Source organism: Egretta garzetta, unplaced genomic scaffold (genome assembly GCF_000687185.1).
Source record: "Egretta garzetta isolate BGI_Z169 unplaced genomic scaffold, ASM68718v1 scaffold39, whole genome shotgun sequence".
In the NCBI taxonomy this organism is placed as follows: Eukaryota; Metazoa; Chordata; class Aves; order Pelecaniformes; family Ardeidae; genus Egretta; species Egretta garzetta.
In genome coordinates, this window is record NW_009260945.1 from 2,089,164 (window position 1) to 2,114,306 (window position 25,143).

Below are 25,143 nucleotides of genomic sequence, written 5' to 3' on the forward strand. Positions count from 1 at the left end.
TAATTAAATTAGACGTTCATGCCTGGCATGATGGGGTCAGGATAAAGATAAGTGTCACTACATTCAGGAGTTGTTGGGTTGGACATAATTTCTGTTTACAGGATGTGTATGGTTACCTTCCAGCACAACTGTTGCCTGAATAAGTCCCTGAGGATCTTCTCCTAGGAATTGTCCCTTCAGAAGCATCTAGTGTTGCCTTTGGGCTTGTAGCTTGACTTTCCTCACCTGCCATACTGTTGATGCCTCAGTATCCCCCCACTTTCCCAGCAAGTTCCTATGTTTTATTGCCTTCCACAGCAGAACTTCAATTATTGGGAAGAAGATAGTAAGTGTGCCCCATAAGAATTAAGGTTACGGATGGCTAAGGTTAGCCTTGAATTCACATAGAAAGTATCAGAGCTTCTGAAGCGTCTGCTGACACATCATGTGTTCTTATGATCATGATAGACTAAGTGGCACAATTTCGATGTGCCATTATCTTACTATCTTAATAAGTGAACTGTTCAAAGGATTAAAGGTACCCTCTTTGGGTAAAACATTAACTGGTAGATACAAACGGACTGAACTTTTCCTAGCACACACAGAGGCAAAAAAACCCTGCTCGGATCTGCATCTACAGCCATCACAACTCCACTGGTGTCTCTGCAGTCACTCCAGACTTCCGTAAGTGTAAGACTGGCCAGATTTCTAAGGCAGTCCAGCTTCCACCTCTTGTTTGGTTTATTTAATTTTGTTAAACATTTTTCTTCTGCTAGTTATGAGCTATTTCTGAGCTTAAAGGACATGGAAATAGAAAGAAAAAAACTGTGTTACAAGTTGTTTTCATTAATAATGTCTCTCATCACTAGATATCCAACACCTTACAAAAGAGATCGGCTTCACAATTGCCAGAATGAGAAGGCTGGAGGTCCACTTCAGGAACACTGCTTTCATGTTAAGCACTCTGCACTCAGATGCCATCTGACAAAAACCAGAAAACAGTTCTTTTTAGCTTTTCTTTCATGTTCTCCCAGAGATGTACAATAGGCTAAAAGGTAGAACAATGTGTAGCAGCATTAACTTCTGTCACTGTAAATGTCTGTAACACCATTTCTACACCTTTGGTCATGGAAGTGAATGCCAACCTTCATGTTGTCATTCTGCCCACTTGAAAACACATTACCAAACTGTGTAATGTATTAAATATTAAAACATGTAAATAGTCCTGGGAAGTTGCAAGGTGCAGATAAGGTTATAAAAGTCTTACAGTGAGGAAGTTTATGTGGATACTGTGGCTGTTTACTTGTTTGAATGTCTAGATTTAAATGTTTGGGCATTTAAATGCTTGGGCGTTATAATGACTTAGCAAGCTCAGTCTGGTTGGATACTAGTATGGGTGGGCCAGCGGTTCTGTGCCTCAGCACTTGAAGACTTTTAATACTAAGTTACATTATATTTTCATTTAAATGAACAAATCAGTGCTTCTGGTGATATTTATTAAAATATGACTGTAATAAAAGAAAAAATATGTTTATCACAAAAAAAAGAAATCTAACAAAAATATCTCAGAAAATTAAAATGTCACAAAAATAATTACTTTGATCCAAACAATACTGATCAAAACAATATTTGATCAAAACTGGTTTGATCCAAACAAAACCTGGTCAGAATAATATGGGGAAACTATTGTTATTTAACTTTGAACAAACTATATTAGTAATTTGTGTTTGCAATTATACTTGGACAGCACAAGAGAAGTACTCCTAGATAGTGCTGATGGTATTTCTTCTGAAATGAGACCATGTCAATAAGGCAGTTTTAACAAAGATTAGAGCTTAAATCTCCTATCACAGTGAGATAGCAATCAGTTTGATGTCAGCAAGAACGACTCTAAAGTTCATATCAGTTTTACTATTGGAGTCTTTATTTGATAATAACAGATAACAGTGGATAGTTGAAAGTTCTTATCACAGCTTAAAGTCATATTCATGTAACTTCACCTTTGTTAATGGGCTTTAATTAGAACTCAAATTTTATATGAGAATGGTTGAGGTTAAAGTAAAGTCAGTACTTATGTTTCAGTATAGAGATAAGGAATAATATTGGTCTCTGATTTATAAGGCAATGGTCTGCTTCTTGTGTAAGTGAACTACAAGTACAAAGGTAGACACATGGCAATGACATTATCGTTATACTAGCGATTTAGTTAACCAGCTCCTCTGCCTTGAGAAATTTTATTTCCATTGAGCACAGAGATCACACCCTAAATGTCGTCCCCAGCCTTGCACGGCCGCAGGGTACAACCGGGCCAATGCTGGGCAGGGTAGTGCTTTGCTCCAAAGATATCTTGGTGGCCCTTTTTAAGTTTGGGAGAGAAGCTCAAGGCACTCAGAGACAGGAGGGAAGTGAAAGCAAGAAGAACCCAAAAGGAAACAGCTTGTAGCCTTCACCACAATTGTGTAAAGCAGAAAAAAATACAGTGAAGAAAACCTGCCTGCAGTGGGGAGCTGGTAACTTCAAAAGTGTCATGAGGGGTGAACAGAGAGAGGAAACTGTGGGGAGAAAAGCTAGATTTGGTTGGGGGAAGATTTGTGTTTGAAGGATTCTGCAACTGGATAGTGTTTGTAAATGAGGTCAAGCCTCAGGAGAGGCTATTCAAACTGTGGGATTGGATCATTTGCATTAAGGCTTATGTTTTCAGTATTCCTTACTGGGAAGAGTAGGACAGCACAGTCTCCTGGAGTTTATAACATTTTGGTAAACATTGTGTATATGATTTACAATGTGTCTGGTAAACCCAAGACCAAAGAGGTAGCCTCTCCAGAGAGGGCTGTATTTCCTCTGTGTTCTCCAGAACATGGAGTTCCATAACCTCCTCTATGCTCTCCCATCAAACACGTGTTTTTACAAAGGGAGAAGAAGCATTGCGAAATAATAAAATTAGAGAAGTCCCCTAATCCACTAAATTCCACTGAAAGTTACACATTCTAATTGTAAATCAACACGTTGATATTTCTCCATTTCAATGTAAAAAGGGGGAAATTACACAGCTAGCAAGAAAACTCTACTCTCCATACCTCACTAACTGCTTATCTGTCATTAGCATGACGAGAACAACAACAAAAAAAAATGTTTATTGATAAATAAAGTATTTTTCACTTGACAAGCAGGAAAAATGAACTTTGCAAGGCCTCGTTATTTAAGTTGTACAAAATATGGGACAGACCTTGCAGGCACAGACACCTGAAATTCACTACCAAAACACATTTGGGTTGATTTCGAAAGTTGCTGGATATCTGCAGCTCCTTGTGCTTCCATTCAAACAACTTTTAACAAGATTTCCAATTATCTCCTCTTAGCTGAATCTTAAGCTAGATGAACAGTCATGGTAAAGAAGGGTGAAAGTGGTTCAAACTAATCTTTTTTATTGCTTGCTTGCTCTATGGAAATCTGCTTGACACCTCTACAGATTAGACCGCTCACGGGTCAGGTAATTAAAACTGCAGCATCAAGAGCTCTGGCCATGTAAATGGATGAGGATAGGCTGAAGAGAACGTATTAAAGCAAAGCAGAACACCATGAACAGAGAAAATGGTCCCCGTGGCCTAGTGGAAATAGAGTTAGATGGGTTTGCTTTTTTGCCAGATCCTTTTCAGTCTCTAACATTGCTGAAAAATCCTGTACTTGGCTTTGTGTATACAAGTGAGTCTACATCTCAATACACACACACACTCTCTCTCACATATATGCGTATATACATATAATTTATGTACATCTATCTGCATATGTGTATGTACGTGGACTTTGATACCCTTCATCTCCTACAGCCTTCCGGTTCAATCCTGTTGTTCCTTCATTAATACTACTGACTCTAACAAAGTCCAATAATTTCTTTTCTAATCTGGCTTTTTATTTTGTTATGACCTGTTTCTGTCAGTGCTTTCCAATCAGCGACTAAGGCATGCTGTCTTGTTGATCTCCCAAAGTGAGGAGAGGCCATCAAACAGACAATAGGCGAGGAACAGAGGAGCCGCTTAGGCGTGTAACAAGTGTGTCACAGCAGTTAATTGTAGCACAAATTGTGTCTTAAATCAAATAAATATGTATATTTATAAAAGATCGGTTTGCCCTAAGAAGTGATGTTAAAACATTTTGGCAACAACAGAGATTTAGCTGAAAAAAATCGGATTTCAGGGTAACCTCGTATGAAATTGCATAATATATAATTGTGCAAAGAATCTTTTTATCCTTCATGTTCAATAGAGCCTATGATTTGCTCTGCAATCACATGCTTTATATTGAAATAATTCTTTTCCCAGAGGATTTTAAAATTAACAACATTCAACTCAGTTAAGTACCTTATCTAGAAACAAAAGCATAAAGTTAAAAATCCCCCTTATTTTAAATGATTCCTGCCATGCTTTCACAGAGCGGATTCAGGTCACATATGGGAGAATATGTTATAATGATTATTTGTGAAAAGTTGTTTAATTCAAAGATGTGCCACTCAATTCACTCTGGAACACCTTGTATATAAAGAAATATAGCACGTGACTGTTTAGTGATGCTATTTCCTTAATTCATAGAATAGCCCAGTTTAAATTTCACAGAATGGAAAGGAAAGGACGACGTCCTGCTCTGAAAGATTTGTCACTCCCAAAGAGCCAAATTCAGAATAGTTGGGTAGAGATTTCTTTTCTTTTTCTCTCCCTACCTGCCAAATGGGGCAAGCACCCCTGCGCAGTGTCTAAAATTGTGTCTGAAATGCTGAAAGTGATGTTTCAGAATCATTCCACCTGGCTCCCTGGGTGTCCCTGGCTGCTTCAGATGGGTTCATAAGGAGCAACCAGGCGAGTTACATTTTTTTCACCTCTCCTTTGAATCAGTGAAAGAGTTAATTTTAATGAGAATGTGCAAGAATTATGGTGTATGTGCTAGAGATTAAAGATCAGCTATTATAAATTGTCAATCTATAAGCCACCAGCCGCTAGCTCGAATTGCACTTTGACCTTATCTTTATATGTAACAGGAAAGAGCTGTTCTTAGCCCAGACGGGAAGGGAGCACTACGGCTGCGGGAGCGGTGGCGTAGAGGACACAGAAACTGTTTATTACATGAGAGATGGATACGGTATTTGCTCGAAATAAAGAAGAACATCCAGAGCCCATAAAAGCTGAAGTGCAAGGTAAGGGAAAGGAAATCTGTTCTAACATGTGCGGTTAATTTGGTGTTTTCACGTATGTAAACACTGAAAAACTTGTTCAACCAAGACAACACTGAAAAGGGAAACTGCGAAAGCGAGAACCGTGAGTTTTGTTTCAAGGACTGATCTCAGATAATATTTGTGGCCCGACTGTGGGATTTTTCTCACTTTGTGGGCATTTCTGTGTACTTTTCCAAAAAGTCTGTTTGAACAGGATTCACTGAAGTTGGTGGTGAGGGAGAAGTCTCGGGATTTAATCTGGTGACACCCCCTCACTATGGCTCTGCTCAGGCTTTCGGTTTCTCCTCTCTGTAACCCTTCCCTAGCCCAGCACCCCCCTCTGCTCACGCTCTCCCTCCCCTCCTGGAGAGAGTCTCTAACGTTGGGACTCTTCAACAACAGTATTTCTAAGTAGCAAAGCAGCAGTAATGGATGCCACTGTGTACTGTTAAAAAGAGGGGGTTTCCCTCTTTTTTGTCCAGTAAAAACCACGGCGTATCCTTCAGAGAGATAGTTTAAAGTGTCTCTCTAGGGATGAATGCTCGATCAATCTGTTATTTTTACTACTTTTTTTACTTCACAGAAGAGTGTTTTGCTACAGCTAGAGGAGAGGTTTGTTGCTGAGAAGCCCTATTTAGTAAATACACAACACTTAGACAACAGTTAAAACTTGCATGACATTGTTATTGTTCAGTTTGGTGGCTGAATTGGAAAAGATTTTGTTTCAAGTCAGACGAAGTGCTTTGTTATAATTTGAGGTGGTTTTATGCCTTTCAATTTCTTTCTTTCTCCAGATAAATACTTGTTATTGAAACGTTTGAAGTTGTTTGCAAACAAACCATTTATCAGACATGATCTGTATTATGGAATGGTTTATTTCAACAAGGACTGCCTTTCCAGTAAATAAAATAATGTATACAAAATATTCTTTCATTAGTAATAATGATTCAGTATTGACCAATTATGAAAACTGTAGAGAACCCTGACCTCCTTAAATATTTTGCCAGCCCTGAGCTCTGTCAATATTTTGGTTCCTTGTTACTCAATATGTACACTGTAAATACGACCCCATACTTCTAACATCAGCCATAATTTTACCCATGCTCTCCCAAACACTGGGCAGTCATGTGATTGTATGAGACTGTTGCTATGATAGTTAATAAACTTCCAAATATTTGGATATTTTACCAGGTCACTTTTGTGTCCTCGTGTGGTACGGAAAAGTATAATTATTTCCACTTCAGATAAAAGTCTGAAGCAAAAGAGATACAAGGTCCAGATTTTTAAAGCTATTTAAGCACTTTAGAATGCTGGTTGGTACCCAGTGTGATTTACGGAATTTTTTAATTCCCACTAAGATGAATTTTCATCTGAAAACCTCACTAGATGACATTTTGCTCTACGTTTTTCATAGTGGAATTATGCCAGAAATTACACTGAATAACACCAGAAGTTTCATAAGCTGCGTCAAGTCTGCGGTGCCTTAAAAAGAAGATCCCCTTTTTTCCCTGTTTATCTCTTCCAGCGAAATTATTTTCTTGGCCTGTCCTGGAACTTTTTGAGCACCATTGTTCTGATATAGGGAAATAATCTCTAAACAAAATGTCTAGCCCTAGGAGTTGCAAGATGTTCACTGAATAGCAGAAATATCTGCTTTTCTTGAACGATGGGCCCCAAACCCAGAGCCTACAATCTTCTATTGCCAAATAACAGAAAACTGTAGAAAGGGAAGTGGCAAGAAGAGAAATGCTTATATTTAAGGCCTATAAACAGTCTGAACTTGTTCAGCAATTAATGTTCAGTAGTCAGCCAAACAAATATTATGTATCTATTTTGAATATATACCTTCTTAAGATCATAATCCAGGATTCTTTTCTTTTGCTAACTTGTGATTTCCTCACTGTCTTCTCACCAACTATTTTTAGTTACTCAAGTTTTGTGCAATTATCTGTATTAAGGGTTAAACGTTGTTCATCTTATACAAAAAAGTACCATAATTATAGCATTGCAACTCCTTGTATTAGAAAGGCAAGTAAGGTTTGGTTTTCAAGGCTCTTCTAGAATGCAATAATAATAATAATAATAATAATGTAAGTCCATCCATTGTGTCAACATTTTTTTATCTTCCTCATGTATTGTATTCCAGAACTGTAACCCTAATGCAGTTGAGTGAGTATTGTGGCATACAATATTAGTTGGTCAGCCTGACTGAGAATATATTTTAGGTAAAGCTGACATTTACGCCATATGTTTTTTCCTTGTGTCCTTAATGTCATTTCTTTGAAGAAATGGTAAACGTCCTTGTCTCCCTTACCTCAAAAGGTCAAAATTCAGGAAATACTCTCTTAGAAAGTGGCCAAAGTCCCCTTAGGATCTCAGAAAGTCTTAAAAGCAGAACAATTATTACCTCTCTGCAACTGCAACAGCTTTGACAAAATTGAGTATTTGCATAGGAGGACATTTCTAGCTGTTGTAAAGTGAGTATTAATATGAAAGTGTGTCAACATATTCAACACGGGGTCAAAAACTAAATGATAAGGAGAATTAAAAGTTCTGAATAGCTTTTTATGCAAAGACAATGTTCAGTGCAGGAATTGTGTGGAAAACTAGTATGTGATCTTAAATGTTCCCTCAGGAGGCATACACACAAAGCAAGTGAAGCTTTTAATTTAATATCTGATATGCTTTTGTTCAGCTCTTTAACCCTAATGACATTCTTTAAGTGTTGTCATTCTGTGTGTCAAATAGTAGGTAATGTATTTCTTGCAGGGATTCGATAAGCAACATTTCTTATTCAAACCTCAGCGGTACTTATATATTTTCAGTGTAATATTCCTACCCTTTATTTGTGTTCAAAACACCAACATTACGGCTAGCGTCACAGAAGTGCTCCAAAATGACACTACATTATGCAGTGTAATTTAATAAATTAAATCTTTACTGGAATTCATTTAGCCTGAAGTTTAAATTGATGTACTGAAGGCCAATGCAAGTCATGTAACTTATAAAATATGTTTATTTCTGATAAGCTCTAGCTTTTCCTGGCATGAATAAAAGGGTTTAAATGTATCGCTTTAAAATCTGAGTGCAGGAAAGAAAGGTCCAACTTTATTTAGTTCCTGATACTTAGCAAATTGCATTCCAGCAATCTCATCTTCTTATAGTAATCTCATATAGCAATACTCATGCAGAATATTACTAGTGCCATATATTTTAGTAGATCATATTTTAGTTAACCCAAAGCCCAACATAATTATATGCTATTACAGATCTCGACACACCCATAGTCTGTCTGCCTGTATGAAGCCCATGCCCTTAGGAAAACTGTCCTGTGACAACCTCCTCACCTAAATGAATGGATACCGGTACCTCCTTTGTGTTTGCAGGTCAGTTGCCCACTTGGTTGCAAGGGATACTTCTCCGGAATGGCCCAGGGATGCACACAGTAGGGGACACTAAGTATAACCACTGGTTTGATGGCTTGGCTCTGCTGCATAGCTTTACATTTAAAAATGGTAAGTTGTTGCGCATCAGATTAAAAAAAGCTCAACAAACCAAATCTTGCTGCCTTACGTTGCTGATTCTGTTTTGGGTTTGATTAGCATTAGAATGTTGCAGGTTTTGTCTGCAGAGTGGCATGTGTGGCGAGGTGGTAACCGCTTTGGAGAAAGTCTCTCCAAACATACACTCACACCTCACTCTCCACAGCAGCAGGAGGTGTATCTCCGCAGGGCTGTTATCAGAGACAGATTATGTTGTCCTTTTTTCTGGAGTGCCAAAGTTCAATATTGTCTGCACTGCAGGATAGCCTGCAACCAGCTCTGAGCAGGTCACTGCAGGGCAGCCTTTGCCTTCCACCCAGAGCAAGAAACCCTCCATTGTTTCAAACTGGATCAACCAAAAGTACTGTAATATCCGGAGGTTTTTCTGTTGTGGATGAACAGCCTTGTTTCAGAGAAGACTAACATTCCCCTTTGGGGGTTTGGTTGCAGCTACTACAACAGCTGCCAGGAGAGAAACTGGGCCACTGTGCCACTTCACAGATCAAACCTCACTTATGTATACTTGATAACCCTACAAGCAGTCCTCCTCCTTGTCATCCTTATGGAAGGAAAACAGGCAGCTCCTCTACCCAAAACAATTTCATTTTTTGTTTTCATTTAGAGCATTTTTTATCAGTTCAGCTGTTTTATAGTGTGAGGCAGGATGGTTTATACCTAGATTCTTGCTGCAAAATGTATGTATCTGTAAAAGAAACGGGTTTTACTCCTGTCATCTTCTGTTCCTAGTGTTTACTTTTAGTTTCCATTTCTGTGATCAGAGGCTTTTAATACAACTGCAGGATCTCCCTGCCTATCCAGCTCTACATCCTTAACAAAATAACCTACAAATGACCAGTGTTTTTTAAATTGCTGGTGTATTTTACTCACCTAAAGCAAATAGAGCTCAGTTAGTTCAAGTATAGTGGTCCATTAAATTGGTTAGGATAGATATTGATTCCTTCAAGCAATTTGTTGCTCTGTCATAACTAAATTTTGTCAATACACGAAATTTATCACCACCCACATATTGATGTATAATTAGCCATTTTTACACAGATTGTTCTGGTTTACTGGAAGAAGGGTTTATCCAAATCCTTCCTTTCATGGCCCCAGTCCTCCAGTATTGTCCAAATGTGTTGGGAATCAAGGAAGCTAGACAAATTGTTACAAATCTCAGCAGCCACAGCAACAGTCCTGGGTTCCTTAGAGAGCTGAAAAAGCCTTCCAAAACAGGGAGTTAGGGGCATCTGCTTGAGAAACTCCTTCTCTGGCTTTACCTATGCTACTTTTCTAAAGAACTCAGTACGAGATGCGATTGAAACCTGTTTGGCCTTTGTCAGGTGAAGTTTACTACAGAAGTAAGTATCTCCGAAGTGACACATACAACTGCAATGTAGAAGCAAACCGAATCGTGGTGTCTGAGTTTGGAACTATGGCTTATCCAGATCCATGCAAAAACATATTTGCCAAGTAAGCAATGCTTTTTCCAACAAGATTCTTCTATCTACTTCTCTCTCCAGCACAGATGTCTTTCTCTTTACCCTTGACGCATATTCACTGCTACAAAATTTGTTTTGTAAATTTACAATTGCTAATATTGAAAAGGCCAAGAGATACATCTAGCACTGTACCCTCTCTGGGTTACCCTAAGGCAAATATTTAAAATTCATTTTATCAGCAATATTGGCTGTTTCATTCACTATTGCAAGTAGATTTGTTGTAATTTTGAAAAAAACAAATGTTTTCTTTTTCAAGTGTTTCACAGAAGTTTATAAAAATGATGCTCTGTAAGGGGAGAAGCAGCAAGAAAGGAAAAGATGCAGAGATGGGGAAGGAATTACTGCAATGTTTATTCAACAAAAAGAAGAAAAGCATTGATCACTTTAAAAAATACCAGAAAAACTTCTGGATTAAACACTGCTTTTACAAAAAAAAAGAAAGTGATGAAAAATTTCCATTGTTTCTTGAGTCACATGCAGTGCAACCATAGACCTGAGCTAATCTTATGTTCAAAATCAGAACCACTTAGGATCACTGCAAGAGCTGCTGTCATACAGTTAGAAAGGATGACAGGCTGTATTTGAAAGGCAAGGTGTAAGCCCCTTGTGAAGTTGGCTGTGGATATTCCCTGACAAATGCGAGTAGCTTGCCCATCTCTTCTTCCTGGCTGAATTACCTCTAATGACCTTGAATTTGATATTTGGTCAGAGCAAATGCATGGATAGTTACTGCAAATTAGTTGATAAGTTTTAAGTTGTTACCCTGAGATAAGATTTTCTTCCCTCTTCCAGCACATAGGGTAACGCTGGCATTTTAAGTTCAAAGGTGCTACAAGCAAATTTGTCTTGGCTTCAAGTGAATATGATAAAATCCTAATAAGGAAAACTGTCAAGCCCCCATATGAAGTTGGATCTTCTTTGAAATCATAATTGTGATTCAGGATAACACTGGGAACAAAAATATTCCATTAGGGAGTATATGAACGCATCTATTTTATGCAGGCGTACCCTGAAAAACCTACCAGCTTTTAGGTAGAAACTGTTAGGCCAAATTCTCACAAGGTATGCACAGGGGAGTGTGTAACTAGCCCGTCCTGATAAACCAGTGCATGTGTTACAGCTGACAGCAGGACTGGACCCGGATGCCCGGTTGTGTATGGAAAAACAGTTGCATGCATGTCCTTAACCCTCGCCCAGGCCAAGGGCGTTGAAGAAGTCCATCTCCTCCGCTTTTCCACCCTTTCCACCGAGGCAGGGTAGCAGCAGCCAGAAGAGGGCACAGCAGGGGAGAGACAGACCCAGCTGCATGACCCTGCTGCTGTGCACAGCCCGCACTGCTGGTGGCTTCTGCTTTGCACGGGGTAAAAGCCAGTACAGCTTCTGGGCTCTAATGAACCGATACGGAATTTCCCTCTGTACAGGGCAGTCTCGTATTTGTCTCACACCATTCCTGAGTTCACAGACAACTGCCTGATCAACATTATGAAAACTGGGGATGATTTTTATGCTACCAGTGAGACTAACTTCATCAGGAAAATTAATCCACAGACTCTGGAGACATTAGATAAGGTATGAAAGACTGTCTGTCATTCTAGGTCCTCATCTGCTAATGAATAAAGTTTCAGGCTGACTCATAAGGATTGTTTAACATGTGCAGGACAAAACTGGAAAGATACTTTTCTTCTTCTAGTAATCCCTTGCTTTTGAAATCGTGGTAATGTGAAATAGTGAAGATACCAGATCTTTTAAGAACTCACGAGTTCAAAATCAAAACCCAGGTAGTTTGGAAGAAGCTGAGCTTTGAGCAATTTCACTTGAACACAATCTAGCAAGGTTGCGGGAATAATGCTTATGACATGATTATTTTGGATGGTTGCCATTATTATGCATCTGTAGTTATCAAATGATTTACATAATTAACAATTCAGTAGGTCAGTTATATGACTACTTTTCAAGTACCTTATGCAAGATATTATTTAATTATTAAAATGAAATCTTGACATATTGAAATATACAGTGAGTTCTTTCTAGCATGCAGTACAGTTTGAGTACAATTTCCAAGCATTAAATCAATAGAAACCTTTTTGCTCCAGAAGATTGCTGGACTCATAGCCCTATTAAATAAATTGCTTTCAGGATGAAATGGGCATTTGCAGAGTAACTTCTTTACTTCTTTACAACTCCCGTTGTGTTACATGGCTGCAAGGGAGAGGTGAATGTAATTCAGATTCTGTATCTTGTTTTAGCCTTGAATTAGGAAATCATTTGAGTACCTACATTTGGCTTAACTGTTTAAATTTCAAGGCCTTTTGAAAACAGGGTACTGAAAAAAGGTTGCCCATGCTAAAAAGCTGGTGGATTTGTGGTGTTAGCTGAGATCAATTTTAGTTCTCTTACGCATCTCTAAAATCTCCTATTGTATCATTTCCCAGGTTGACTACAGCAAATATGTAGCTGTAAATGTGACAACTTCTCACCCGCACTATGACAGTGCTGGAAATGTTCTCAACATGGGTACTTCAATAGCTGATAAAGGGAAGACAAAATACGTTCTATTTAAGATTCCTCCCTCTGTGCCAGGTAAGATGTCATTTATCAGTATTTTCTAGAAACTTGTTAGCAATTTCTTTTCTTCTGAGGTTAAGGGGTGGTGATACAGCTCTTCTAGAAACCAATGGCATTCATTTTCATAATTTTAACTTACTGTGAACTTAATGTTAACTGCTTAGCCTGTCTGGGCCTGTGCTACTATAAAGGTTCATCTTGAATACTGTGTAAACAGGGTATTTCAGTATGAAGAACCTTGCTTTTAGAAGGATTTGCCTTTAGAAAAATTTGACTTTGAATATTACAAGAGTGAACTAACTCTTTTAGAAGAATTTCCATTCCCTGTATTCTGATGTGTAGAGGGAGGATGAACAGAAACAATTTTATCTATAGGGCAGTATACATAATTTGAAGTCGTGAATTTTAATTTTCTTCATAAGAGAAAATGCTCTTAAAATGCTGATACTGTGATTATAGGAAGCATAATGCCAAAAAGTACCAACTACAGAGCTAATTCTTCTCTAACCTGTCCTACACTAGGCCTTGCTGGAATAGTGTCTTTTGTTCACAGACCAAGTCACTTGCTCTTTTTCCTTCAAGGCAATCTTCTTTTTTTGTGTTGTTGTTTAAAATTGGCTGCTAATGTGATGTCTGTTGTCTTGGTTGAACAATCAAGAGGCCTTCCACAGCTGAAAGATGAGTTTGGAATTTCTGGATGGGGCTCAGACAAAGTCAGTATAGATCAAACAGGAACATTTCCTTAAAAGTTCAAAAGCATAGGGGCGTTTGAACCCCCTTGTAAAGCTGCCGATTTAATTGAACATCTTTCTCTTCTATGCTGGAACTTCTTAAGATTCCAGTGGAATCAAATACTAAGACGAGGGGCCTCTGTCTAAATGGATCCGGCATTATGGTATTACTGCGTTGCCTCACTCAGATGCAAACTTCTATGTTAATTCTGCAGGAGGAAACAAACCACTTTCCTAACAGGAAAATGCAAATAAAACTGAGAGGAACCTGTTCTTTCCTGCTTCATAGACGGGAGAAATCCAAGCACAAGATTGGATTGGAATTTGTTATAATTTTTTTTTTTTTTATCATTTATGTTCAGAAAAAGAAACGAAGAAATCTTGTTTTAAATATCTGGAAGTGGTATGCTCCATCCCTTCTCGCTCTCTGCTCCACCCAAGCTACTATCATAGCTTTGGAATCACAGAAAATTACATTGTCTTCGTAGAGCAGCCATTCAAACTGGATATTGTCAAAATGGCCACTGCTTACATCCGAGGCGTGAACTGGGCTTCCTGCCTTGCCTATCATAAGGAAGATAAGGTATTTTCCTAGTGCTGAGCAATGGAATCAGCCAGGCCGGTTACCCCTTCCACACTGTTCTGTTTTTCATCTAGTTCATTAATTTCAGTGATCCCTCTTCTTTTTTAACCCTTGAATTTCCTGTTGCGTATTTTTTAAGAGTTGTATTTTTTTAATACTATCTCCCACATCCATAAATTTCACAAATAAGTATCTGATGCTGAAGTGCTTGAGAAAGAGAATAGTTTAGCATTGTTAGAAATACTGTGTGCTAGTGGAGAAATTCAAAACTGCGCTAGCATCCCAGACACATACGGTTCCTTCTGGTCCAAACGAAATACTGTATATTGTGGATGAGACCTGCTCGAGATCCATTGCATCAGACAGGAGAGCCAGACCGGTAGAAAGGCCTGCATCTGACAAAAGGAGAGTCTCACTGTGGCAACTGAGGAAAAAACCTGTTTTCTGAGGACCTTATTTCCACGTGCTCTGCTCATCAATAAGTGGGGCATGCTGGGGTAAGAGGGCACCAGTACAGAGCACTACAGAGACGCTGGACTAAGATTTATTTAACTTAAAAATAGAGCAGGGGATTTTCCAGGTTTTACTGGAAAACTTCAATCCTCAGCCTAGCCCAAATAGTAATTTGCAATAGTAAAATGAGTTTAAAGCACTTCCACACTCATTTTACCCCTGCATTTTTTGATCTTAAGGTTGGAACCTCTTGTCCCCTACCAGCAAATCCCGAGTTCTTAATATGCTTCAGTAGAAACAGACAATACATTAGAATGTTGATGGCTACAATTAGAAAACAGTTTACTGAATAACTATTTGCTGATCATTAACAGTTTTAAATAATGTTTCCTCTCTTTCAGACTTGGTTTCACTTTGTAGACAAGAAGACTAAAAAAGAAGTATCCACCAAGTTTTATACCGACTCCATGGTGCTTTTTCACCATGTAAATGCTTATGAAGAGGATGGCCACATTATTTTTGATATTATTGCCTATGCAGACAATAGCTTATATGATATGTTCTATTTAAAAAACCTGAATAAAGTCTTTGAAGAGAGCGAGAAGCTTACCTCCATGCCAACCTGTAAACGATATGTTGTTCCTCTGCAATATGACAAGGTAGAAAGACAATGCCTTTTTAATCTGTTCTTTGATCAGTAATTTAAAATACATCAGTGTGAATAATGGGTGAATTATCAGTTGCCAACCCTTATGTGCAAATTTCTGATTCTTTAAAAGTAATATATACACAAGTGTGAAGAGTTTTGTTTTGTGTATGTATTGTGAGAAACGGCAATGAGCATACGGTTACATGGATCTAGGTTATGATACCATCTGTTATGGAGAACTGGGCTGCTGAACATACGTAATTTCCTTACCAGTGAGATTATTTCTAAAATGCTATCAAATATGAGCAGATATATCAAGTTGGCTGTAGACTGGAAGGGCATGCATGAGGTTTTGTAAAATCTGTTCCTTCCGCTTTACTGGAAGCCTATGTATAACATACACACGCTCCCAACTCTTGCAATGGTTTTAATAAAATTAGAAGATTTCATTTAAGTGTGAGATTTACCAGGGAAGAGGAAAGATTTTATCTTTCAGTTTAATTTAAAACATCATTTTACATCATTGTTTGCAGGGAAGATTTTGTACTGCCCAGCAACCTGGGCAAGTTTCTGCCTGATACATTTGGAATGGATAATACTTTTTCTTTCTACATCCTGGAATCTTGCTGCTTTGTTCACATCTCAAAAACAGTTATGCAGCAATGACAAAGGATCTGTTGGATCACACCAGCTACCCAAAATACCCTGCAATCTTAAGAATTCAGCAATAGTGTATTAAAACCAAGAGTGCATTACACCTATTTTTGCACTTGATTTATAGCAGGTGCAAATAAACTAACCTTGGTGACTCTTAGTGGGAATTTGATACCCAATTCCCATCTTCATTAATTAAATTCACAAACTATGTAATCCATTTATTATGCTTCTGAAACATAGCCATGTCTACCTAAAGCTTTCCAAAGGCTTGGTGTGATTCAAAATGATTACTCTATGATACGTTAAAATCCTTTGGGTATAACACGATTTCTAATGAAAAGGTCAGAATCTAATGTTACAAGATAAACACCATAAGAAGGAATTTCTTGACTCTGGATTATTTTTTTAATCCCCAAATTGCCTGTATTAATATCAAAGCTGATGAAAGATCTAAATTAGAAGCATTTTCTTCGAGACACATTACTTTTTCAGCATATTCCTCTTTCAGGATGCCGAAGTAGGTTCTAATTTAGTCAGACTTCCATCTACCGCAACTGCTATTAAGGAGAAAGACGGCAGCATCTATTGCCAACCTGAAATACTATGTGAAGGTGAGACATACCTTTATACACATCTCAAATATATTCTCTTACACACACATCGGTGCATTCTAATAATGCCTAATAGCTGTCCATATATGTAAGAACTTTATAAAGCTAAGAGAAACAAAACTTTTAATTAAGAAGTTTAGTGTAAATATTGACAATATCTTTCTCTTCTTTACTTCCCTCCTCTGGGCCTATCCAGAAATACATGACCCTGAACCTCTCAGATACATATCTATCAGGAGTGAAATCCTTTAAATGTCTGAAGTTTTATATTAATATACAATCTCAAGTCTGATCTTACAACTATTAATATGGCTTGCAAATCTACCTGTTACAAGGCTAATTTTAGTTAAATAGGTCTGTTATAAATAGTAACTTCAGTTATTGCTGTATTTTATAAAGATTGCCTTTGAAAGTGGATTTTTAAACCTTTTCAGGGGATAAGAACAGGAATATGTAAAGAGTATATATTTACCTGAAGCAAAAGTAATTTCTTAGAATGGCAGCTTCCAATTACATCTCAATGTTCATATCTCATATGAAGAAAGAAAAAAACAAACAAAAAAAAACCCCTTCATATATCAGTTCCAGTATAATGAATGCCTAAGAAGGAAAAATTGTCATTTTTGAACTAACAACCCTGGCTTAATTATGCTGTGTTAATACACATCTTCAGCTTTTTAGAAATTTTGACATACAAAATCTATGCAACACCTGTTTTAAATATTGTCAAGGTTTTTCACAGGGCAAAACTTCCTGAAGATTGGCATATGTAAACGTGCATTTGAGTTATTTTTCTTCTCTTGTTCCTAAATCTTGAACTTTATTTTACCCAGGGATAGAACTGCCTCGCATCAATTACGACTATAATGGCAAAGAATACAAGTACATCTTTGCGACGGAAGTCCAGGGGACTCCAGTTCCTACAAAGGTAGAATTAGCACTTATAAAGTCAGAAACTGTACTTATAGAACACAAATTGAATTTAAGCAGTTGTAAGTAGACCATGCTTTACTAGTTTGGCCCAAAATGTAGCCTAATCTGCATTCATGCATACAAATTGAACGCATGTGGTTCTGAGGCCAGAACCTGAACTCTTTTTCAACATCAAGCTGTTGGGTACTATGTTCATAAAATTCAGCACCTGAAAGCACGGAGATGAAAAGTTTGGCATATATTAGTTTACTCATGTGATTAAATCAGCCTCTCTGGGCCAAACGATGGAAACAATGTATCTTCATTTTACTAGTTTAAAATCTGGAACATTATTATTAGCTGTTAAAAACACATAGTTCCATAGGCAGCAGAACAAATGCTTTCTTACAGAGATGACTTGAGTTTGGACTCTCAGGTATTCAGTAGTGTATGTGTTTCTGTCACAACTTTTCCCATTGGTGGGTCGTTCACATGCAAAGAAACATGAAATGCCTAAATTCTTATAAGGGTAAGCTCATGTTGTGCCACTTCCCTCATAAAGTATTAATAAACTCAGGCTTCTTTATCCAGCTTCATATTTCCACAAAGTCTCTTGAACACAATAGTTGAGCGCCTCGCTTTTCTGCTAAATTGGGCTGAACTTCTGTAATATGCCAAGAGCTACAAAGGAGAGAATAGGAAAAAAAAGTACTAGACAGACAGACATCTGTCATATTTTTCCCTTTAGGGAACCTAACTAAAAAAATAAGTTATTGCAACAGTGTCTAATCAATTAAAAATATTAAAACAACACCTACTTTTTCAGAAAGCTTTATCTTTTGCTAGCTAGTTCTGTATTAGAAGGTAGCTTTGTGTATACATGATGCCAACTATTCAGGAGACAGCCTAGACTACAAATAGATTAAGACAAAAAGTATTAATAGTTGGAGGTAGGAGTATTGTACAGACAAACTCACTCTCTATACTTCTTGTTCTGTGACTGTAAGGCAGCGCAAGTTGAATTCACTGTTGGTTCTTTTATATAATTACCACAACTGATTACAAAATAAAGCTGGATTTCTGCATGATGCAAGAAAATTTATTGCAGCACATCTGACAGTAGCTCAAACAAATCTGCAAGTTTGTGATTTCCAGGGTAGATAATCCCTGCTTGACTTAAACATACTAAAAAATGCTGTTTGAAGATTTTTTTTTTTCACATCAGTTGCCCTTTAGTGAATGCAGGCACAACAACAACCATGTATACTCCTTAGGTAAAGTCTGTCAGTGAAATTGCTGTCATCCTGGTTAGAAGGGAGAATTCTTCCAAATTCTTCCTCCGGTAATTTGAATAGTTTAGTTTTTGTGTAAACATATTTTTTGACGAAAGGTCAAAAGGGAAAAGAATATAACTGTATCTGTATGGGTAGAGAAAAAGCCTTAACAGAACTGAAGAGAAAATGCCATGCATCCCCACTGGTGATTGGTTTGGTCAGGCCCTTGACCCATTAATGAGATGAAAACATGTGCTCTGTTCCTTCAGCAAATACCAGTATCTGTGTGGAATTCTTGCCCCATTGGTTCAATCTTTACACATCACTCTTAATAGCCTTTGTTCTGGCATATATACCCTACTTAAAAATAGAAGGCCTGTAGAAATATTGAGGTCACAATAAAAGGAAAATAATTCACAGGATTAGAAAATGGAAGGTTTAAACCCTGTTTCCTGCTTTACTACATAATCACAGTGATTTGGCACAAGTCACTTAAATGTCCTGGGCCTTGGACTCTGTATAGCGAGGGCATTATTTATAGTGAAGGTTCGCTCGTGATCTGTAGAATACTTAAACCCATAAATGAAAGGTGCAATTGTGATCTAATGAAATGAAAGCAAAAGAACATTGTGGGATTATGCAGCCACTAAATGTGACTCCAAAGTTTAACATTTTCCAGGGGTTTCCTTCTTGTGATGACACATGCCTTGTTGCTCCTTAACTCTTAGTATTGGTCCCCCATGCCAGCAGTCTGTTCATGTTGTGCCTTTGGAATAAGCAACTGTCTGGGTCACTGACATTTTTCTTTTCTGGTCACAACAATTTAGGTTGTAAAATTTAATATCCAGACAAAGGAAATGCTCCACTGGGGAGAAGACCACTGCTGGCCATCCGAGCCCATTTTTGTTCCCAGCCCTGATGCAAGAGAAGAGGATGATGGTAAAATAACAATAACATTCTGAAACCTGGGGTTACATGAGTTTTGCATTAAATCTTACAAGTTTCATTGTTCTCTGTCAAGGAAGCTGGGCTGATGCTTCCACTGTGAGATTAAAATAAGCACCAGCCATTTTAGTCCTGCAGACAAAAAACCAAAGCAGCAACAGACCAAAATCAGCTTGTGTAATGTCCCAAGGTAGCCACGAACAATGAAACCAATGCTCAGGACTTTCCGGAGAGCCACTTGGAGCTGGATTTATCAATAGTTTGGAGCAGCTGAAGCTGTGGGAAGTCAGCATTGTTACAGATGAGAACATGAAGTGGCACTGCAAGTACCCCTGCAATCTCAATCCAGTTCTGTTCTCAGGTGACTCTTGCGAAGGCAAATGGCAAATAGCTGAAAGAATGAGTCCCAAAACTGCCAGGCACACAATTCGGTGTTGGTTTGCTTTTTTCCTTCCCAATGAACTGCAGGCAGACCAGAAAAAAGCACAAAGAGAAGCATTCATTAGTTCTCTAGCACTCTCAGTAGACTTCTTGATCTAGTAAGGACTTTCAGTTTGTGTCCTAAAATTCTTAGGAAATAAGAATTGTTTCCTGACAGTGTTATCTTTTCTGCTTGGTGTAACTAGTATGTGCTTCTAATTCTTCATTTGTATGTCACAGGCATCGTTCTGACCTGTGTTGTGATGTCTGATCCAACGAAAGCTCCCTTCCTGCTTGTCTTGGATGCTAAAACATTCAAGGAATTGGGCCGAGCCATAGTAGATGTAGAAATGCATCTGGACCTTCACGGAATATTTATACCAGAGAAGGATTTGAAGACTGAGACTGAGTAAAATGCTGTTTATCCTATTACACAGACCGAGACAACCTTCTACTGAATGTGGAATCTTATGACAAGAAATTACTAAATATAATCTCTTCGATAACTATACATAAATCTCCTATAAGAGATAGCAATAGCTTTTACTACAAATAATTATATGCACAACTAGTACATAACTATTCCAAAAGAAGAATGATCAGTATGAAGTGCTAATATTGTATACAACTCATGGGGCAGGGAATAGGAGACAAAGGTATCAAGAAAAATTTTATTTGAGTAGAATATAGCTTTCTGAGCAAATGAAGTACTGTATTTATAGGGTGATGCATAGCATGAGTCACATATATCTGCAGGTCATGTAACTTTCATGGACTGTTTCAAGGCTGCAGCTCCTGATGAAAGTTGTCTCCTGCCAGAAAACCTCACGTTAAACTGTCTGCTATGATACTAATAATTCATGGCAATGCATTGAGGATGCATTGGCTGGCAGGGTTAGGTGCTGCTGGCAGGCAGGCAGGGGCAGGAGCCGGCTGGGGAAGGTGCTTGATTTCTCAAACTCTACCATAACCAAAGTATTACATTGAGGTGCTACAACTTTCTAATTCAGAACCTAAAAAAACTGCTTTGCTAATAATTTTATGGTGTATTTTTCCCTTTTATGTTGACAAAAGCAAGTAACTTCAAATAGGATATATGGTTTTATTAGCATTCAATTACAGTTTAGTGCGATTCAGACTCGAGCACTTTGTATTTAAATCAGTTTTCCTTCAGGAGAATATCTGAGATGGCATTTCATGCGATTAGATGATTACATTTGTAAAAGGTAAAGAAAATGTAGTATTCATTAATATTGCTAATAGTCTCTGTTAATAACAGTATGTATATGAACGCGAGCAGTATATTTCTAACAGAACTCAGATACATGTGTGCAACGAATTGGTAGGGGAAAGAAAGGCCTAGCTTAGACCTCATCTGAACTACACAGTAGCTGAAACTACAAGCTGTTGTTGCTATAGCTAAGCATTTGCTTTATTGTCTGCTTAGGAGCATCCATGTTCTGACATGGGTTTATCATTGCCTGCAACAGATGCTTCCTCATAAAAGTACACAACTCTCATTCATAGTCACAGTTAAAAAACATATTTCAGTAGAGTTCAAATGCCAAGTATACAGCGACTGGGTTTTGTTATAGGAATGGCATTTCCTAACCCCCTGAGGGTAGGTGGGGGGATCTGATTTGGGGCATTGATTTTTCTTTAAATGAGAGCTTTTTTCCTTTGGATTGTATTTTCCTATTGTAGATACCTTTACTGTTTGGGACATCTTTACTGATGGAGAAAACTAGGTATACATCTATCCGTTTTAGGTGTTCATCTGGTCTGTAGGTATCACCACACTACTCAGGTATCTCTCACTCTTTTATATACGCACTTTCACAGTGTCTCTGCTGCTCACTGCGTTTTACAGGTAGAAAACAATGAAATCTTTGTCATTTACTGTCTCCCCATCACATGAGAATCTGGGCTTCGGTGACTTGTTCATGTTTACATAAGACGTTTATGGCAGAGCAGGAATCGAACCAACATCATCCACAGGTTTTGTTTGCTCTGTAACAACTATACCTCCCTTTCTCTGCTTAAGTCTTTGCAGTTTGTAGGGATAAAGAATATACAGGCTACTTTTAATGTTAAAAAAGTCACTGTGGTCAGATCTAGAGTTAAAATATGCAGGTTTGGGCATTCAAATCTTTATTCCATAAAATGGAAATTAACACTTCAGTAAGGTGGGTCTGCAGAAATAGTCATCTTTAGTGTTTTCAAGGCATATTAGCACTACTTTTTAAGAGAACTTGATCTTCTAAAGAAGAAATTGAATTCCATTTTGTAAGTAATATGGAACCAGTACTGGAATGGAAGACTGTCTTCTGATGTTGGCAAAAGACACCAGCTGTGGGGTTGTTTCTTTTAATCTGAAGAAGTTTGGATTTAACAAGTCTCCACAAATATTTCTGGAATTATAAGGTGGTAATGAATCAAAAATCTAACCATTATTATAGATCTCTTTTGAAGAGTTTGTCTCCAGAATTTCTTCCGTAGAACTCATATTGTTATGTTTTCAGATGATTGTGAGTTTGGATACATGTGTTACTTGACTTCTGAGGAGCTAATTCTTACTGGCAGAGACGTCTTGATAGAGGAATATTCATCATAAAAACAATCCGCAGTCTAAGAAAGCAAGTGTGTTGTTTATATTCATGTAGAAATACTGCAGGAAATAAATTATAAGAACCTGTCTTGGGTATGATTTTTTAAACAAAGTGTGTGGTATTCACTTGGTCAATATCACACAGGATTTGATTAGCATCAAGGTTGTAGTCAATCTGAAGAGAACAACAGTGATGTAAATCTAGATTTGCCAATCCCAGTATCCTCCTGTGGCAGAGACAGTATGGATAAAACCATATGGCTCATCACAAATTTGTTCAAGAATGTTTTTAGCAGTTGCAATGGTAATCTGATGCAACATTTACCCTGAATGTGGTAATACACTGCACCACTTCTAGGCTGACAGTAGCGAGGGGGAATGCATGTACGCTTTGCCAAGCGGCTGCAAGGCTTGTGGGTTTTTCTTTTATTGTGGTAACACAGCACATGGTAATGGGTCTGTCATTTGGTTTGTTCTCTGACATCCCTCGCTATGAATGACATCTTGAGGGACAGAATGGTTTGGTTCTTCTTGTGTACCAGTTTAAGTCATAAATTAGCCCAGTAAAAATAATGGAGTTATTGTAATGGCTTAAAAAAAAAAAATCTAGATTCAGTGACTGAAATAAAAATAGTAAGATAGATAGCTCCATGGAAGGAAAAATCCATCACTGAGCAAGAGAATCAGGCCACGGGTATGCATTCATATAATTACTTCCAAGATGTTACAAGTGGCCCTCTAGTTGGTAGAGCAGTTCGTTTTGGTTTTGGTGTTTTTTATCACTGGGCTTCATTAAATGGAACAAATAACAAAGCATAATAATTAATTTGTTCTCTGGAAGTGGATATTATCTGTTACACCTTGTCCCATTGCCCCACATACGCAGCAGGAGGAAGCAGAAACCCTGTTTACTGGGACGAGTTAAGAACCGGAAATACAACTATGTTTTCCTACATAACAATCTATGCAGGAGGCACAGAAACAAACCAGTGTTTTTCTTTTTAAATAACCAGGCCGCTCAATGACAGCTTTCGCAATAATTTAAACCACTGTTCCCTTGGGTATGCAATTACCAAAGTATTAATAACAAGCAAAATACATCTTGCCCCAGCAATGCCAGATGCGGAGTGCTCCCTGCTTTCATTACCCTCAAAGAGAGCTGGGGATGTGTCCTCTGGATCTGTTGTGCTCTTCCTCTTTCTACACTCGCCATCCTGGATAATTATACCCAAGCCAGAAGAAGTGGCCTTCTAATCTTTTTAAATGGCTACGTTATAAGACTACGTGATGCAAAGCTGCCGGTGTTTCACGCAGATTAGTATGGTTTTAGGCCTTCCATCGTACCAGGATGTGAAACACATCCTCTGCTTCTAAAACTCTTGTTCAGAGCTGCACAACACGCCTAGAGGAAGGTAGTGCTCTCGGTTACCCCTCTCCAGGCAGAAAGCGCTTAAGCAAGGTTTGAGCTGTAAATGCTGGCTGAATCGGGGTTATCCAACACTCCTCACAAGCAGGCACGTGGTGCGGTGTTTTGACTGCTGGGGTCTAGGCGTGCAGATGTCCCAGCTGAGATCTCCATCTGGAGAACAAACCAGCATTGTCTCTAGCTTGGAAAGGACAGTGTTGCCTCTGTAGAGTTATTCATTTCTCATCCCTATGGGGATGACGGGGCTGTGAGTAACCTGATCTAGTTAGCGGTGTCCCTGCTCCTGCAGGGGGGTTGGACTAGCTGACCTCTAGGGGTCCCTTCCAACCCAAACCATTCTATGATTCTGTGATTCTATGTTTCTATGATTCTAGACACCTTTATTATTTTTCCTAGTAGTAAAATTATTTGGAGACACCATCATCAAACTGGATTAAGATGAATTATAAAATAAAATTTTAAGTCATCTACATTTCAAAGATACGTATTTTTGACAGCATTGATTTGAAGAAATGCAAAGAATAAAAGCATGTGACCCACCACAGCTTTACTAGATGAGGCCCTCTGAAAATTTTATTCTCCCAACAGAGAAACAGAAAGCACGATGTCCTTTTGGCTGTTTCACAGCCTGAGAAATCCACGGCTACTTTTGACAGCCAGAGCAGGGGGCTGCGGTGAGCTACTGTGTTTGCCCTTCCTGGCAGCGTCGGAATTGTTGGTAACGTAGATCACAGTTTTTCAAACACCGTAACTCGGTGCGAAGAGTTTCACTGCTTCAGTACTGGATGCCCTTAAAGAACGCAGCAGCAGATGGGATCAAGTCATCTCTCAATGTGCAATTAAGCATGTTAAACTTAAACTTTGTCAACAGTCCCGAAGAAAATCTTTTTGCCTGAAAAGGGCCTATTTCCAGCTGCCAGCTGTGGGAAGCGGCGCTATGGAAACGAGTCTCCCTGTGTTTAGTTCTCCTTCGCTGACTTTCTCTCATGCTAACGTTTTCACCTCCAGCTCAAGTAGGGGGGAAAATAAATAAATAACAGGCTGGGTTTAGTCACATTTTAAAGCCAAGAGGGGGGGGGAAAAAAA

At 38.3% G+C, this 25,143-nt stretch overlaps 1 protein-coding gene across 1 annotated transcript; it reads left to right on the forward strand.

The window, feature by feature from the left end:
• Positions 1 to 5,033: 5,033 nt before the first annotated feature.
• BCO1 (beta-carotene oxygenase 1) lies at positions 5,034 to 22,493 on the forward strand. The gene is made up of 11 exons (XM_009647176.2): positions 5,034 to 5,164; positions 8,569 to 8,697; positions 10,065 to 10,194; positions 11,645 to 11,792; positions 12,656 to 12,803; positions 13,882 to 14,102; positions 14,957 to 15,214; positions 16,370 to 16,472; positions 17,306 to 17,400; positions 19,486 to 19,597; positions 20,264 to 22,493. The coding sequence occupies exons 1-11, from the start codon at positions 5,101 to 5,103 to the stop codon at positions 20,434 to 20,436; spliced, it is 1,581 nt and encodes a 526-aa protein (XP_009645471.1). The 5' UTR covers positions 5,034 to 5,100; the 3' UTR covers positions 20,437 to 22,493.
• Positions 22,494 to 25,143: the final 2,650 nt, after the last annotated feature.

Coding starts and splice junctions, on each gene's coding strand:
- BCO1 (XM_009647176.2), top strand. CDS start 5,101: ATGGATACGGTATTTGCTCGAAATAAAGAAGAACATCCAGAGCCCATA. Junction 8,698..10,064: donor TAGCTTTACATTTAAAAATG/GTAAGTTGTTGC, acceptor GGCCTTTGTCAG/GTGAAGTTTACTACAGAAGT. Junction 19,598..20,263: donor TGCAAGAGAAGAGGATGATG/GTAAAATAACAA, acceptor TGTATGTCACAG/GCATCGTTCTGACCTGTGTT.